The sequence below is a fragment of the Entelurus aequoreus genome, linkage group LG26, assembly GCF_033978785.1.
Source record: "Entelurus aequoreus isolate RoL-2023_Sb linkage group LG26, RoL_Eaeq_v1.1, whole genome shotgun sequence".
NCBI lineage: Eukaryota > Metazoa > Chordata > Actinopteri > Syngnathiformes > Syngnathidae > Entelurus > Entelurus aequoreus.
The window spans coordinates 4743267-4761125 of record NC_084756.1 but is presented as its reverse complement, the minus strand read 5'-3'; the positions used below and the strand labels follow the sequence as shown (position 1 = coordinate 4761125).

At 39.2% G+C, this 17859-nt stretch overlaps 1 protein-coding gene across 3 annotated transcripts in view; it reads left to right on the top strand.

The window, feature by feature from the left end:
• Positions 1–5579: 5579 nt before the first annotated feature.
• The window catches only part of LOC133643204 (immunoglobulin-like and fibronectin type III domain-containing protein 1), a 39594-nt gene continuing 27314 nt past the window's right edge, over positions 5580–17859 (top strand). For 2 of the 3 annotated variants that reach the window (XM_062037634.1, XM_062037632.1), the window contains exons 1-5: positions 5580–5671; positions 15308–15372; positions 15602–15622; positions 15981–16103; positions 16182–16321. In XM_062037634.1, the coding sequence (XP_061893618.1) occupies positions 15309–15372; positions 15602–15622; positions 15981–16103; positions 16182–16321 (348 nt within the window). In that variant the 5' untranslated portion in view covers positions 5580–5671; position 15308. The remainder of the gene's footprint in view (positions 5672–15307; positions 15373–15601; positions 15623–15980; positions 16104–16181; positions 16322–17859) is intronic. The other variant, XM_062037633.1, reaches the window with a different exon arrangement.

Sequence of the window (17859 nt, the reverse complement as noted above, 5' to 3'; positions counted from 1 at the left end):
CAAAGACAACATATTTGATGTTCAAACTGATAAACTTTTTTTTTTTGCAAATAATCATTAACTTTAGAATTTGATGCCAGCAACACGTGACAAAGAAGTTGGGAAAGGTGGCAATAAATACTGATAAAGTTGAGGAATGCTCATCAAACTCTTATTTGGAACATCCCACAGGTGAACAGGCAAATTGGGAACAGGTGGGTGCCATGATTGGGTATAAAAGTAGATTCCATGAAATGCTCAGTCATTCACAAACAAGGATGGGGCGAGGGTCACCACTTTGTCAACAAATGCCTGAGCAAATTGTTGAACAGTTTAAGAAAAACCTTTCTCGACCAGCTATTGCAAGGAATTTAGGGATTTCACCATCTACGCTCCGTAATATCATCAAAGGGTTCAGAGAATCTGGAGAAATCACTGCACGTAAGCAGCTAAGCCCGTGACCTTCAATCCCTCAGGCTGTACTGCATCAACAAGCGACATCAGTGTGTAAAGGATATCACCACATGGGCTCAGGAACACTTCAGAAACCCACTGTCAGTAACTACAGTTGGTCGCTACATCTGTAAGTGCAAGTTAAAACTCTCCTATGCAAGGCGAAAACCGTTTATCAACAACACCCATAAACGGCGTCGGCTTCGCTGGGCCTGAGATCATCTAAGATGGACCGATACAAAGTGGAAAAGTGTTCTGTGGTCTGACGAGTCCACATTTCAAATTGTTTTTGGAAACTGTGGACGTCGTGTCCTCCGGACCAAAGAGGAAAAGAACCATCCGGATTGTTATAGGCGCAAAGTGTAAAAGGCAGCATGTGTGATGGTATGGGGGTGTATTAGTGCCCAAGACATGGGTAACTTACGCATCTGTGAAGGCACCATTAATGCTGAAAGGTACATACAGCTTTTGGAACAACATATGTTGCCATCCAAGCAACGTTACCATGGACGCCCCTGCTTATTTCAGCAAGACAATGCCAAGCCACGTGTTACATCAACATGGCTTCTTAGTAAAAGAGTCCGGGTACTAGACTGGCCTGCCTGTAGTCCAGACCTGTCTCCCATTGAAAATGTGTGGTGCATTATGAAGCCTAAAATAGCACAACGGAGACCCCGGACTGTTGAACAACTTAAGCTGTACATCAAGCAAGAATGGGAAAGAATTCCACCTGAGAAGCTTCAAAAATGTGTCTCCTCAGTTCCCAAACGTTTATTGAGTGTTGTTAAAAGGAAAGGCCATGTAACACAGTGGTGAACATGCCTTTTCCCAAATACTTTGGCACATGTTGCAGCCATGAAATTCTAAATTAATTATTATTTACAAAAAAAAAATAATGTTTATGAGTTTGAACATCAAATATCTTGTCTTTGTAGTGCATTCAACTGAATATGGGTTGAAAATGATTTGCAAATCCTTGTATTCCGTTTATATTTACATCTAACACTCTCCCAATTCATATGGAAACGGGATTTGTACTTTAGTTATTATAACAACCATTGTTGTTAAAAGTTAAGTACCAATGATTGTCTCACACACACACTAGGTGTAGTGGGGATTATCCTCTGCATTCGACCTATCACCCTCACCCCCTGGGAGGTGAGGGGAGCAGTGAGCAGCAGCGGTGGCTGCGCCCGGGAATCATTTTTGGTGATCCAACCCCCAATTCCAACCCTTGATGCTGAGTGCTAAGCAGGGAGGTAACGGCTCCCATTTTTTATAGTCTTTGGTGTGACTCGGACAGGGGTTTGAACTCACGACCTACCCATCTCAGGCCACTGAGCAGGTTGCACTAGTGAGCCACGGATGAGGAGATGCTGCTCCGGCATTGATTGACAAAACGGCGCATCCTGAAGAGACTGTCAGAAAGTGGCTTGAAGATGATGTGTAAAACATCATCTATGCAACATTTTGAGCAAAGAACCACCATTACATGTTACGTAGACCAGTGGTCCTCAACCTTTTTGTAACTGCGGACCGGTCAACGCTTGAAAATTTGTCCCACGGGGGGGGGGGGGGGGGGGGGTTATATATATATATATTTTTTTTCCATAAAAAAAAACAATCATGTGTGCTTACGGACTGTATCCCTGCAGACTGTATTAATCTATATTGATATATAATGTAGGAACCAGAAATATTAATAACAGAAAGAAACAACCCTTTTGTGTGAATGAGTGTAAATGGGGGAGGGAGGTTTTTTGGGTTGGTGCACTAATTGTAAGTGTATCTTGTGTTTTTTATGTTGATTTAATTTTAAAAAAAAATATATAAATAAATAAAAAAAATCGGTCCACGGACCGGTGGTTGGGGACCACTGCACAAGGAAGTCTTTTACATAAGACCCCTTTAATGCGCCTTGTAATCCGGTGCGCCTTTTGTATGAAAAAAGACCTGAATAGACCCGCTCATCGGCAGTGCGCCTTATAATTCGGTGCGCCCTATGGTCCAGAAAATACGGACTATACATTTGAGACCTTTTTTAAATAATTCTGCAGATTACGACTCAATTAATGACTTATTCAACTAACTCATAGACACTGTTAATTCCGTTGACCAAAAATGTTTGTTTTAGTTACCGTCAACGACCCATTCTCCATCCATCCATTTTCTACCGCTTGTCCCTTTCGGGGTCGCGGGGGGTTGCTGGAGCCTAACTCAGCTGCATTCGGGCGGACGGCGGGGTACACCCTGGACAAGCCCACCCATTCTCCCGGGGCGGTATAGCTCGGTTGGTAGAGTGGTCGTGCCAGCAACTTCAGGGTTCCAGGTTTGATCTAAGGCTGAAACGACGCGTCGACGTAGTCGACGTCATCGGTTACGTAAATACGTCGACGCCGTTTTTGTGCGTCGACGCGTCGCATAATGACGTCACACTACCGTCATGGCGAAGCGCAAAGCAGACGATCAAAGAAGACGATGCGAGCGGTGCGAGCGAGGGGGGGAAAGCATGCCAATAGTGTGGGAGTATTTCAATAAACGGCCTAATAATGTTGTTGTATGCACACTGTGTCGAGCGGAAATGGCCTATCATAGCAGCACAACGGCTATAAACGAACATTTGAAAAGAAAACCATCAACTAGTCAATCGTCCGCGCGAGCATACGTTGTCATCATTACACAAAAACATGAATGTGTCATTTGTATCTGCTAGGGGTGTAACCGTACGTGTTTTGTATTGAACCGTTTCGGTGCGGGGCTTTCGGTTCGGTACGGGGGTGTACCGAACGAGTTTCTAAGCTAAAGTCTTAACAAGCTGCTTTGCTCCGTCTGCCTCTGTCTCAGCACGCAGCATTGTCCCACCCACACAACCATCTGATTGGTACACACGCAGCATTGTCCCACCCACACAACCATCTGATTGGTACACACGCAGCATTGTCCCACCCACACAACCATCTGATTGGTACACACGCAGCATTACCAGCCAATCAGCAGTGCGTATTCAGAGCGCATGTAGTCATCGCTTCAGCGTGGAGCAGATAGGTGTTTAGCAGGTGAGCATCAGGCAGCAGACTCTCCCCAAATGATAATAAACACCTCCCAGTCAACTACTAGTAACATCACTATGAGCCCGTTGACCTTCTAGAAACTTAAACTGCAGCTCAGCTCGCTCGCAATCCTGGCTTGAGGTGAAGGCTAATTAGCTCTCAGTTCCAGCCACATCGACCCCTTCTGAGCGCCTATTTTCAGCTGCTGGGAATATTGTAAACAAGAAAAGAACCAAAGCATGTAGACATGCTAACCTTTCTTCATTACAACTGTTAGACACTCACTGGAATGAGTAGAATTGGTTATTGTGTACTGTGTTGGACTGGATGTTTATTTTGCACATTTTAAAAGCAATACTTAATGTTTACAGTGCTCCAGAATATTTAGATTGGCACTTTTTTGTATTGGATGTTTATCTTTATTTTTGCACATTTTAGCAAATAAGCAATACTTTCACTTTTGTTGAAATGTTTACACTGTTGTTACAGAATATTTCGTTTTGCACTTTTTTGTATTGGATGTTTATCTTTATTTTTGTACATTTTAAAGCAAAAAAAGCAATACTTTTACTTTTGAAATGCTTATACTATTGCAGAATATTAAGATTTGCACTGGATGTTGACTTTTATATTTGCACATTAAAAAGCAAATAAGCTACTTTTAATTTTGTTAAATGTTAAAAGTTTTAAATGTTTACATTGTTACAGAATATTTAGTCATGTTGTTGTCAATGTTGACTGAGTGGCCATACTTCTTTTTTTTTTGTAAATAAAAGCCATGCCTTTTGAAAAAACGGGCCTACATTTATTTTTTCATCTTCATTTTGAATAAAAAAATAATCGGCAAAAGGAAAAAATAATCTATAGATTAATCGAAAAAATAATCTATAGATTAACCGATTAATCGAAAAAAATAATCTATAGATTAATCGATAGAAAAATAATCGTTAGCTGCAGCCTTAGTTTGATCCCCGCTTCCGCCATCCTAGTCACTGCCGTTGTGTCTTTGGGCAACACACTTTACCCACCTGCTCCCAGTGCCACCCACACTGGTTTAAATGTAACTTAGATATTGGGTTTCACTATGTAAAGCGCTTTGAGTCACTAGAGAAAAGTGCTATATAAATATAATTCACTTCACTTCACTTCACTCCCCTGACTAAAACCAAAACATTTTTTTGAATTTTATAAACCTTTATTTATAAAATGCAACATGTACAAACAATCAAGAAATAATAATCAAAATAAGTACAAAAACAGTACAAAACAGCGCCAGGGGGTTGTAAACTCAATAAAGCAACTAAAATAGAATATTTATATTTTTTGCAATATATATATATATATATATATATATATATATATATATATATATATATATATATTAATGTTAATTAATAATTAATAATGTTAATAATAATAATAATTATTATTAACATTCAAACACTGTCTTAGTAGTCGTTAGTTCTGATTGGCTCCCAAGCGTGATGTACAACCCGCCCCCCCTGCTGTGATTGGATAGATTCCTAACTGGTCCCACCCACCTAAAGACGAACATTAAATATGATTGGATTTCGTTTCTGTCAATTATTTGTCAATTCATTTCGTCATTGTTTTCATCGACGTGCATTTGTTTTGGTTTTAGTCATAAATGTAAGTTTCTCAATACCCGACCTGTTAATATTACATTATGGTATTATGTTAATAATATTAATAATGCTAATAACAAAGTGCAAAGTCATGGGCTCACACAAGTTCAGTAAATAATTTAAATTTGGAACACAGCGTCATCGTTTTCACAGCTTTGTGGTCGTTAGAGGTAGAGAGTGTTTTAAAGTAGAGTTCTAATTCTTTTTTTAAAGGCACAAAAAAACAGGTCGGGCATTGAGAAACTTCCATTTATGACTAAAACCAAAACAAATGCACGTCGATGAAAAACAATGACGAAATGAATTGACAAATAATTGACAGAAACGAAATCCAATCATAATTAAGGTTCGTCTTTAGGTGGGTGGGACCAGTTAAGAATCTATCCAATCAAAGCAGCATGCGAGGGAGGGGGCGGGTTGTACTTCACGCTGGGGAGCCAATCAGAACTAACAACACTGTTTGAATGTTTTCACCGGGAAACAAGACCGCATCGCTGGTCACGATTAACGATATTAAAGATGACCGCGACTAAACTCCTGACGGTTAGTATTACCCTTGAGAATGAAAATGATCTAAAACAGACATTGATAACTGTACGTTGATAAACTCACGGACTGACTGGTGCCGAAGCGCTAGCTTAAATGCTAACATGACAACCAGAGACATTTCCCCGTTAAAAACACAAAGTACTCAAATCAAAACTTCTACAAACACATTACTATCTCACCAACTAAGCTATTCAGTTGTGCACATTGAAGCCACAAGCTGTGTTTTCTGAGAATATAATTATGACGACGATCTTACCTCAGAGGAGAAGGCACGGAGGTGTGTCATGGTGCGTTCAAGTACCGCTGAACAGAGTAGGACAACCCATATCAGAAGTAATTCATAATTATAATATACTTTATTTATCACGCCCTTTTCATTTAAATAACTTTTAAAGTGCTTCAGCACAACAATAAACGTTAATCTATAAAACACTAAGACTAAAACACCTCAGTGAAACAAGATTCAAGATGCTTTATTATTGTCCATTCTTTAACATGTACAAGACACATAAGAACTGAAATTTCATTTTAGGCACAGTCCCACTAAGAGCAGACATACGTTACAGGGAGACAAGACCGGACCGCCAACGGATCAGCCACTTATGGCGCTCCTTAAAAAAGGTGATATTGGGAGAGGGGGGGGAGAGTAAAAAATATCCGTCTAAGGCTGGACCCTCGGGAGGGGTCCAGACTGAGTCCAAGGGAAAAAAACTCATTTAGCATAGCACACATAAACATGTTACATATAATCACAACAACTCGCAACAGAGGGGGGGGTTTGGGGCCATGGAGGCCGGCCTGCTGCTATAAAGCGCTACTAGTCAAGTCAAGTCAACTTTATTTATATAGCACGTTTTCAACAACTTTTAAATTGAACCAAAGTGCTTTACAGGTTAAAAAAAAGCATAGAGCAAAAAAACTAAGCAAAACAAAAAACAAACAAAGAACATAAACAATGAATGTGCTAAACAAGATAGTGCAAATGCAATACGGTAAAAGGGGTCGAATAAAAAGTAAAAAATATTTGCAGAATACAAATAATAATAATAAAAGTGCGACAAATTGAAAAATACAACTAAAACGAAGGGGTGGGATGGGGGGGGACTAGAAATGGTGGCCTAGTGGGCAGACTCAGCTCGGGTCAAAGGCCAGCGAGAAGAGGTAGGTCTTAAGGAGGGTTTTGAAGACCCCCAGGCTCTGGGCTGACCTAATGTGGAGGGGAAGGCTGTTCCAGAGCTTAGGGGCGGCAACGGAAAAGGCTCTGTCCCCTCTGGTCTTTAGCCTGGATCTGGGGACCGCCAAAAGCATTTGGTCAGCTGACCTTAAGGCTCTAGACGAGGTATGGTGATGCAGCAGCTCGGTCAGGTATTGTGGGGCCAAACCATTTAAGGATTTACAAACAATTAAAAGTAATTTAAAATCAATGCGGTGACGGACAGGGAGCCAGTGGAGTGAGGCCAGGACTGGGGTGATGTGCTCGCGTTTTTTGGTACTGGTGAGGAGACGGGCAGCCGCGTTTTGCACAAGCTGCAAACGGCGGAGTGATGCCTGATCAATGCCAGCGTGCAGTGAGTTATTGTTGTCTAGCCGGTGTGTGATGAAGGCGTGGATAGCAGTCTCCAGGTCGCTCTGGGAGAGATAGGCCTTGGTCTTTGCTAGGGTTCTGAGATGGTAAAAGCTGGTACTAACCACTGAGCTGACCTGTTTGGTGAATTTGAAGGCACTATCAAAGATCACACCGAGATTTCTCATGGAGGACCGGATGTTTACACCCAGAGGACCTAGAGCACTGACAAACGAGACTGGAGATGTTTCGCCGAAGATGATGATTTTGGTCTTGCTCTCATTAAGGTTGAGGAAGTTAGCACTCATCCATGCTTTAATGTCAGTCAGACAGTCAAGCAGTGGTTGAAGTGTGACCTGTCCTATGGCCTTAAGAGGTAATTAGATCTGAACATCATCGGCATAACAGTGGAATGGGACATTGTGCTTGACCAGGATTTCACCTAAAGGTAGTATGTACAGTAGGAAGAGTATGGGACCCAGGATTGACCCTTGAGGAACACCACAGGTAAGGGGGTCCACCGAGGAGAGAAAGTCTCCTAGCTGCACAGAGAAACTCCGGTCAGTTAGGTAGGACTGAAACCAGCTTAGGGCTACACCTGAGATGCCCACGTACTGCTTCAGTCGTGACAGTAGAATCCTGTGATCCACTGTGTCGAAGGCAGCTGTGAGGTCCAGAAGCATCAGGATCACAGGACTACCAGAGTCAGCGGCCAGAAGCAGATCGTTTTGCACTCTCAGGAGTGCCGTTTCAGTGCTGTGAGATGTTTTGAAACCAGATTGGAATTTCTCGTGGATGTTATTTATAGCTAGAAAAGATTGTAACTGGACATACACTACTCTCTCAAGGATTTTGGACAGAAAGGGTAACTGAGAGATAGGCCTGAAGTTAGAAAGAACAGAGGTGTCGAGATTTTTCTTTTTAATTAAAGGCTGCACCACAGCATGCTTAAAAGCAGCCGGGACATATCCGGAGGAGAGGCAGGTGTTAATCAACCATAAAATAGTAGGGCCAACTGAATCAAGGACTTCTTTGAGAAGGCGAGAGGGAAGGCTATCTGATGGGCAATATGTGGGCCGCAGGTGTTTGACTGCGTCCGAGAGGGAGAAGAGGGAGATCGGCTCAAACTGCTCGAAAACAGCAAGCGGGGGAGGGGGAGGGAGAGGAGGAGCAGAGGTGTCAGATGGTCTGAGTGCAGAGATTTTGTCAATGAAGAAGTTTAAAAAACTTTCACAGAGGACAGGTGAGGGGACAACAGGTGACACATCACGGGGGTTGATGAGAGAATTTAAAACTTTAAAAAGAACTTGGGGTTTATGAATATTACTGGAGATCAAGGTAGAAATATACTTTGTTTTCGATGCTTTTACGGCTCGCTGGTATTTAGACACGGAGTCCCGCAGGATTTGGAGGGAGACATGAAGCCTATCCTTCACCCACTTTCGCTCCGCGCGCCTGCAAGCGCGTCTGAGAGCGTGCGTAGAGTTATTTAGCCATGGTGTTAGAAAAGCTTTGCTACGTTTGGATCTAAGGGGCGCAACAGAGTCTAAAATATCAGTGCAAGCCGAGGTAAACATAGAAAAAATCTCGTCAGCAGTAAAATCACAGTTTACACCCAGTGCACAGATTGAATGTCTATTGAAGGCAACTGAAAACATGGCAGCAGTTGAAGGGTTGATCATGCGTGATCGTACTAGCCGTGCATAACCCCGAAGAGGAATTAAGCAGTGGTGGTGAGGGGTGTTGGATGGGGATGGGGAGTGTGTTTGTATATATGCCCATTGTCTTTGGGTAAAGTATAAATGTTCATAAGCCCAGAGTCGTTCTGCATGCAATGCAAGCAAAGTTCGATTCCCAGGTGTCGTTGAGGAGGGGAGGAGGGAGGGATGTCAAAAAGCGTCCACCTTTGAAATTCCTCAGGGGATGATTGCAGAACAGCCTGTTCTTGTCTCAAGGCCATTCTGTGGAGTCAAATCGTAGATAAGGATTTTTGTTTTTTCTCGAACAGGCATTAACAATGACTTGTCTGTTCTATTCGTCCATGCTGGCTCTCATATCCAAACCTTCCTTTATAGCAAGCTTTTCCATGATGTGATCCATTTTGCGATTCAGTTCAGAAATCGCCACAGACTGTGATCCCACAGCCCGGCCCAATCCGTCCATTGCGACGAACAGCCGTTGGGCTCCTTGAGTGGCTGCCATCGTCTTACGAATTTTACGATACACCAGAGCAATGCCCAGCCCAATCAGCAGGTGCCCCACGATCATGGTTCCAAATAGGTAGATGCCTTACACGTCCTCGATGGAAAGGACTGAGAGGCACATGATTCTCCATTTGTCCCAGGAATCTCTCACGTAGCCCGCAGCAATGGTTCTATCAGGGCAGCCAGGCTCCCCAGAACCTCTTTTCCTCGTCGAAAAGATTGTGTCAATAGAGTCGAGAGTCCAGCTAATCAATTCCATGTCTGATGATTAGATTTGGAGGACAGCGCAAAGAATGAGGCTTCCAATAAAAAAAGGTTTAGACAAGACAAGACAAAAAAGATAGAGCAAGCCAGGAAAAGATGGGAGGAGGAAAAAATGTGAAAGCCCCTCACCAGAGGCAAGACAGATATAAAACATAAGAAAAGCAAGTTTATTGTGCACACTCACTGTAGTTATACAAAAATATAGAGAACTAGTTTCTTCATGTGATCATTTTAGTCATATATTATTCAACCTTTGAAAACAATACTACTGAATTTCAGCTAAAATTATAACACACAGTAAAGGTAGTATACAATGTACTTCATGAGTGCAGGCTATATAAGTAAACTTTGATTGATTGATGGAGAATACAGTTTTTGAGATGTTCTGCAGCAACCCTAATAAAAGACTTAGTGACTTACACCTCCTTTTATTGCCATTCAAATTTGAACTTAAACGAAATTTTGTTGCATTAGCTCATTGTAGTGCAGGATAAAAGAGCAATAAGGCGCAGATATAAATACATAAATAGATTACTGTACATATAAATATATTGCACTTTAGCATATGCATCCAGGTTTATGGATGTATGTTATATTGTCTTTATATTCCAGCCGGTTAATCTGTTTTTGGGGACATTTGAGGGGATATTTTGATGCGTTCAAGAGTCTGATCTGTTACAGAACCTGTAGGTTCTGCTACGAAGGCTGCAGAACCTCTTTCTAGAGCCTAGTAGTGAAAACAGTCCTTGTTGGGAGTGGGAGGAGTCTCTACAGATTTTCTTAGCCTTGGTCAGGCAGCGGCTTTTTTGCGATTTGCCGGATAGGAGGAAGAGGAGTCCTGGTGATCTTTTCCGCCGTCCTCACCACTCTCTGCAGAGACTTCCAGTCTGAGGCCCTGCAGGCTCCAGTCCAGAAAGAGATGCAGTTGGTCAAAATTTACTGTATTTTTTGTTGACTAAAATGTTGAGGAATTTAGTCGACTAAAACTACGTTAATTTAGATGACTAAAACTAAAATACACTTTCCTCAAAAGGCTATGACTAAAACTAAATTAGAATCTGCTGTCCAAAATAACACTGCTCCCATGTTAAGACGACATAATACACACTGACAGACCGGTTGACAATGGTCTATATTTTTCACAATTACAAAGTTTATGAAATGAAAATGTTCACCAGCCCGAATAAAATTATTGGTGTTAACGACGGTCAGTCACCCGGTCTCGCCAACACGTACAAAAGCAGTCCAAGACTGGCAACAAACACTTTGCAGTCTTGTTGTTATGATAGAATATACTGTACATTCACTGACAGCTAAGGTTAGCAATGCAAATTGCTATTATTAGCTAACAACATGTAAGGCTAATGCACGTAATTACGTCATTACGTACGAGAGTCCATCAGATATACTTTTACCTTGTTTCTGCTTGTTTGCTGGTCTGAACCCACAAGGAATCATTCAATGTTATGAACGTTATAGGTCCGAGGACCCGAAAGGGTTTCAGTCATTAAAGTCATATTTTTATTTGGTTTACTTTCAATGCTTAGATCTCTAGATCAACTTCAGATCTATCCGCTGATATAAAGTTTCCGTGTTTTTATTTGATGTTTTATGCCTTTTTGTCAAAGAAAACACATTTTGTTGCAATGGCAAAACCCACATTATGCAATATTTGATGTGAAGTAGTTGGAGCCTTGAATAGGTCAATACTTCACAACAACATTGATTTGTATTCATTATTATTGTTTGAGGATTGACCGTTTTTAATACATTTTAAAAAATGACATTAGAAGACCCTCAGACCCTTGGGGTCCCAATCATAAAAGTGTTAAAAGTAATTAATTATTATCTATTTATTTGTTTCAATGCTTAAATCTCTATATCAACTTCAGATCTATTCATTGATATTACATTTGTGTTATTTTTTTTAAATGTTTTTGTATATTTTATACACTTTTCGTCAAACGTAATCATCAGAAGTCAAATATTTGATGTGAAGTAATCGGAGCCTTGAATAGGTCAATAATTCACAACAACTTTGATTTTGATTCATTATTATTGTTTGAGGATTGATCGTTTAAAAAAAAACGACATTAGAAGACCCATCATAAAAGTGTTAAAAGTATGTCACACATTATTTTTGTAATTTATTTGTATTATTTTTATTTCAATGCTTAAACAGTATATCAACTTCAGATCTATCAATTCATATTACACTGTTGTTGTTGTTTTATGTTTTTGTATATTGTATACACTTTTGGTCAAACAAAGCCCTCAGAATTAAAATTTTTGATGTGAAGTACTTGGAACTTCACAACAACATTGGTTTTGATTCATTATTATTGTTTTAGGATTGACTGTTTTAAATAATCATTTTAAAAAAACGACATTAGAAGCCCCTTTGACCCTTTAGGGTCCCAATCATAAAAGTGTTAAAAGTAAGTCATACATGGTGTTATTATTTTTTAATTCCATTGCTTGTATCTGTATATCGACTTCAGATCCACACATTAATATTGCAGTTGTGTTTTTATTTTTTATTTTTTTGTGTATGTTATATACTTTTGGTCAAACAAAATCCTCATAAGTCAAATACATGATGTGAAGTAGTTGGAGCCTTTAATAGGTCAATACTTCACAACAACATTGATTTTGATTCATTATTATTGTTTGAGGATTGACCGTTTAAAAACAAAAACAAAACGACATTAGAAGACCCTTGGACCCTTGAGGGTCCCAATCATAAAAGTGTTAAAAGTAAGTCATACATTATTATTATTATTATTATTATTTATTGTGTTTTTTTTCTATTTCAATGCTTAAATCTGTATATCAACTTCAGATCTATACATTGATATTACATTAGTGTTGTTGTTTTTTTATGAATAGGTCATTACTTCACAACAACATTGATTTTGATTCATTAATATTGTTTGAGGATTGATCGTTTGAAAAAAAACGACATTAGAAGACCCATCATAAAATCATAAAACTGTTAAAAGTATGGCACACATTATTTTATTTATGTGTTTTTTAGTTTTTTTTATTCCAATGCTTAAATCTGTATATCAACTTCAGATCTATCCATTGATATTACATTAGTGTGTTTTTTTTAATGTTTTTGTATATTTGATACACTTTTGGCCAAAAAAATCCTCATGAGTCAAATATTTGATGTGAAGTAGTTGGAGCCTCGAATAGGTCAATAATTCACAACAACATTAATTTTGATTCATTATTACTGTTTGAGGAATGACTGTTTAAAAAAAACAACAACATTCGAAGACCCTTGGACCCTTGAGGGTCCCAATCATAAAAGTGTTAAAAGTACGTCACACATTATTTTTGTAATGTATTTGTATTATTTTTATTTCAATGCTTAAATCTGTATATCAACTTCAGATATATCAATTGATATTACATTGTTGTTGTTTTTTTATGTTTTTGTATATTTTATACACTTTTGGTAAAAAAAACCCTCAGAATTCAAATTTTTGATGTGAAGTGCTTGGAACTTCACAACAACATTGGTTTTGATTCATTATTATTTTTTTAGGATTGACTGTTTTAAATAATAATTCAAAAAACGACATTAGAAGACCCTTGGACCTTTAGGGTCCCAATCATAAAAGTGTTAAAAGTAAGTCATACATGGTGTTATTATTTTTTAATTCCATTGCTTGTATCTGTATATCGACTTCAGATCCACACATTAATATTACAGTTGTGTTTTTATTTTTTATTTTTTTGTGTATGTTATATACTTTTGGTCAAACAAAATCCTCATAAGTCAAATACATGATGTGAAGTAGTTGGAGCCTTGAATAGGTCAATACTTCACAACAACATTGATTTTGATTCATTATTATTGTTTGAGGATTGACCGTTTAAAAACAAAAACAAAACGACATTAGAAGACCATTGGACCCTTTAGGGTCCCAATCCTAAAAGTGTTAAAAGTAAGTCATACATTATTATTATTATTTATTGGGTTTTTTTCTATTTCAATGCTTAAATCTGTATATCACCTTCAGATCTATAAATTGATATTATATTTGTGTTGTTGTTTTTTTATTTTTTTGTGTATTTGATACACTTTTGGTCTAACAAATTCCTCAGAAGTTGAAATTTGATGTGAAATAATCAGAGCCTTGAATAGGTCAATACTTCACAACAACATTGATTTTGATTCATTATTATTGTTTGAAAATTGACTGTTTTAAATAAAAATTAAAAAAAACATTAGAAGACCCTCGGTCCCTTGAGGGTCCCAATCATAAAAGTGTTGAAAGTACGTCATACTTTATTATTTATATATTTTTTATTTATTTCAATGCTTAAATCTGTATATCAACTTCAGATCTGTCCGGTGATATTACATTTGTGTTGTTGTTTTTTTTATGTTTTTGTATATGTTATACACTTTTGGTCAAACAAAACCCTCAGAATTCAAATATTTGATGTGAAGTAGTTGGAACTTCACAACAACATTGGTTTTGATGAATTATTATTGTTTTAGGATTGATGGTTTTAAATAAAAAAAAACGACATTAGAAGACCCTTGGACCCTTCAGGGTCCCAATCATAAAAGTGTTAAAAGTATGTCATACATGATTATTGTTATTATTCTTTAATTCCATTGCTTAAATATGTATATCAACTTCAGATATATCCATTGATATTACATTTTTGTATTTATTTTTTTATGTTTTTGTGTTTTTACTGCCCCCGTGACACGATCTCGGATAAGCGGAAGAAGATGGATGGATGGATGTTTTTGTGTATTTTATACACTTTTGGTCAAACAAAATCCTCAGAAGTCAAATATTTGATGTGAAGTAGTTGGAGCCTTGAATAGGTCAATACTTCACAACAACATTGATTTTGATTCATTATTATTGTTTGAGGATTCACTGTTTAAAAAAAAAAAGACATTAGAAGACCCTCGGACCCTTGAGGGTCCCAATCATAAAAGTGTTGAAAGTACGTCATACATTATTATTTATATATATATATTTTGTAATTTTATTTCAATGCTTAAATCTGTATATCAACTTCAGACCTATACATTGATATTACATTTTTTATGTTTTTGTATATTGTATACCCTTTTGGTCATACAAAATCCTCAGAAGTCAAATATTTGATGTGAAATAGTTGTAGCCTTCAATATGCAGGATGTTTTCTCACAATGTGCTGCATCACCGATGTAGTGCTATTGTCAAATCCCAACTCCGTTTGCCAGTTCAAACATTTCACCACCATGTCTGTCTTTATCGGTATAAATGATTGTAAAACCTTTGACAATTGTTTCTCGTATTCTTTGGGCCCTTTGCTCTCTTTCTCCCTGTTCTTTAATCCATCTGTCTCGGTACTAACCCTAGCCGTTTGCTGAGGTCGACTTTTCGAGGGATGCTAATAATGCATTGACGTTCTAAACGTACAAGAGCATAGCTTTTTAACATAATAATGCCACATGAATCCTAACGACAATAATTCCGCACAAACAGCAGATGGGACTCTGGGCTTTGTCGGCTTTCTCTGAAACAACCACAACAATTCTAACCTTCACGTTGTGGTATTTTCTTCTTTTTCAAGAATGATACAAGGAGCCGGGATGTTCAGAAGATCCAAAGTGACAGATGGGACGGGCGCTGGCCAAGGTAAGCAGAGTTGTTTTCAGCAGACACCAAAGGCTGTCAAAAAACAGATGCAGTAATCGGCTTTCCCTTATTAGTTTTTCATCGTGGTCTCTACAAAGTACCCACACATTGTTCATATAGAAAGTGACTCTCAAATACTGTAAGAAAATATTGTTAGAAAAAGGCAAAATATGATTTTTATCATCAATGCAACCATCCTGACATGTTCTGTATGTCCGTGCCTTATCAGCGCCCGCTGCAGAGAACGAAGGTAGGAACCTTCAGAGAACTCACCACCATTCAACGTTTACTTTTTCCCCTCACTCCCGCTCACAAAGGCATGAAGCAATGCTATGCTAGAAATCACAGAATACCTTTTATCTGTAGATATGTAGCTGCCACACCACATTGGTGGCATGCAGGCAAGATAAATGTAGCGTGTGGTTTAAGGCCATACCCCAACGCAGACTGTATGTATTGAATTTAACTTGACATTCTAATATTTTTTGAATATTAGAATGTGTTACGGCATGCTTTAAAAAAGGGTGGCGAGTTGTTGGACGTAACAGTTTCCCCGTACCATGTTTATCTGGAATTGACTGATATTTGATGCCACGTTGGTTTCTCAGTGGGCTTCAGGATAAAATCGCGGGTGCCTGGAGTGATGATCACACAGTTTGTAGAGACACTGCCCGAGGGGAAGAGCCACCCGGACTTTACCCGCAAGCCCATTGCTTTGACTATCCAGGAGGGTAAAAACATTACAAATACTGCAATTCACCCAGCGTTTGTACGGTAAAATATGAATTGTCTTATTTCTTTTTCTACAGGAAAATTTGCCTTTTTCAAGGCCATTGTCACCGGCGACCCCAACCCCACTGTGACCTGGAGCAGGAATAACGGCGATGTCTCTGATACCTCAAAATATCAAAGCAAATATGACCCCAACTCCAATGAGCACACGTTTGAGGCAAGTGGAAACATTTTCTTAGGTGTAAACCAGTGGTTGTCAACCTTTTTTCACCAAGTACCAACATAATGACGGACAGTCAAATACAGTAGTGCAGTAGACCTAAGTATTCACCAAGTACCACCATCATGACCAACTTTAAAATACTAATTAACCATTAAAAACAAGGCAGATGTCTTATTTAACAGGTATATTCAAAATGTTTGGCCACTGCAACATTACACTCAATTTGAACAGTAACACTGCATGTGAATATTTCATGAAGAGATTCTTTGGCGCACCCAGTGGTGTGCCGTCAAGGCGAGCAAGGCCTTCTCTGCTGGCCTAACATAACCAGAAATCATGATCATAATTAAATATGAAAGTAATGTTTAATTGACTTTCCCTAAATACCTAAAATTATTCATATTCTCTTCATGTCATATTATTGGAGTTTTTATCCAATCAGAATTCAGCTGGCTTATGGTGCCATGCTGTACCAAATCTGCCTTCAGAATCAACAATGTGTGTGCACTGTAAGTGAACGGGCACATACAGTTGATAGACAATTGCCATAGCCAATCAGATCACGAGTTGTTGTCAGTAAGGCCTTTCTAGCTGGCCTCACCTTGAACGTAACATTTACGCCTCCTGGGATTGGATACTTATCGGGACTGCTAGCGGATGAATTTGAGAACACATACAGTTGATAGATAATTGCCATAGCCAATCAGATCACGAGTTGTTGTCAGTATGGCCTTCTAGCTGGCCCTGACATTTACGCCTCCTGGGATTGGATACTCACTCGGGAGTCCCAAGTGAGTATCCAATCACAAGTTGCGTAAACAGGAAGTGGCACCGGAGCCATAGAAAGCCACAAGAAACTCCCCGGTACTCACAAAGAAGGAGAGCAACACATTGATTAGGTGGCAGATATATACTTGCAAGGCCATTTTCAAGAATCAGAATCAGAAATACTTTATTAATCCCCGAGGGGAAATTTAAGTTTTCAGCACAATCCCATTCAAGATCAGACAAACATTACAGGGAGACAGAACAGGATCAAACATTACAGGGAGACAGAACAGGATCGCTGAAGGGTCTGCCAACTTCTGGCGCCCCTTACAAAAAAGGTGAGATACAGGTAAACAATTAAATCAGTCTAAGCCTTGGCCTCTGGAGAGGGGGTCCAGACTGAGGCCAAGGGAAAAAACAACTCATAGCCATAGCACACATCCTTCTTACATGTGTGTAAGAGGGAAACATCCAACATCAAAGAACACAAAGGACATTAAAAGAGTAGAGCTGATGCAACCAGCCACTTCTACATACAGCTATGAATAAAAAGTCAAAGAAACATATACACTGTGGTGGCTTCTGCGGTGTTCTACGCCATCGTCTGCTGGGGTGGAGGGAGACTGGCCATAGACAGGAGCAGACCCAACAAAGCAACAAGAGAGCTGACTCCACTCTCGGCCGCCCACTAATTCGACCAGTGTCCAGTCCGCATGGATGACAGAGGATGCGTCTAAGGAGACTGAAGTGTCCGATACCTGCTC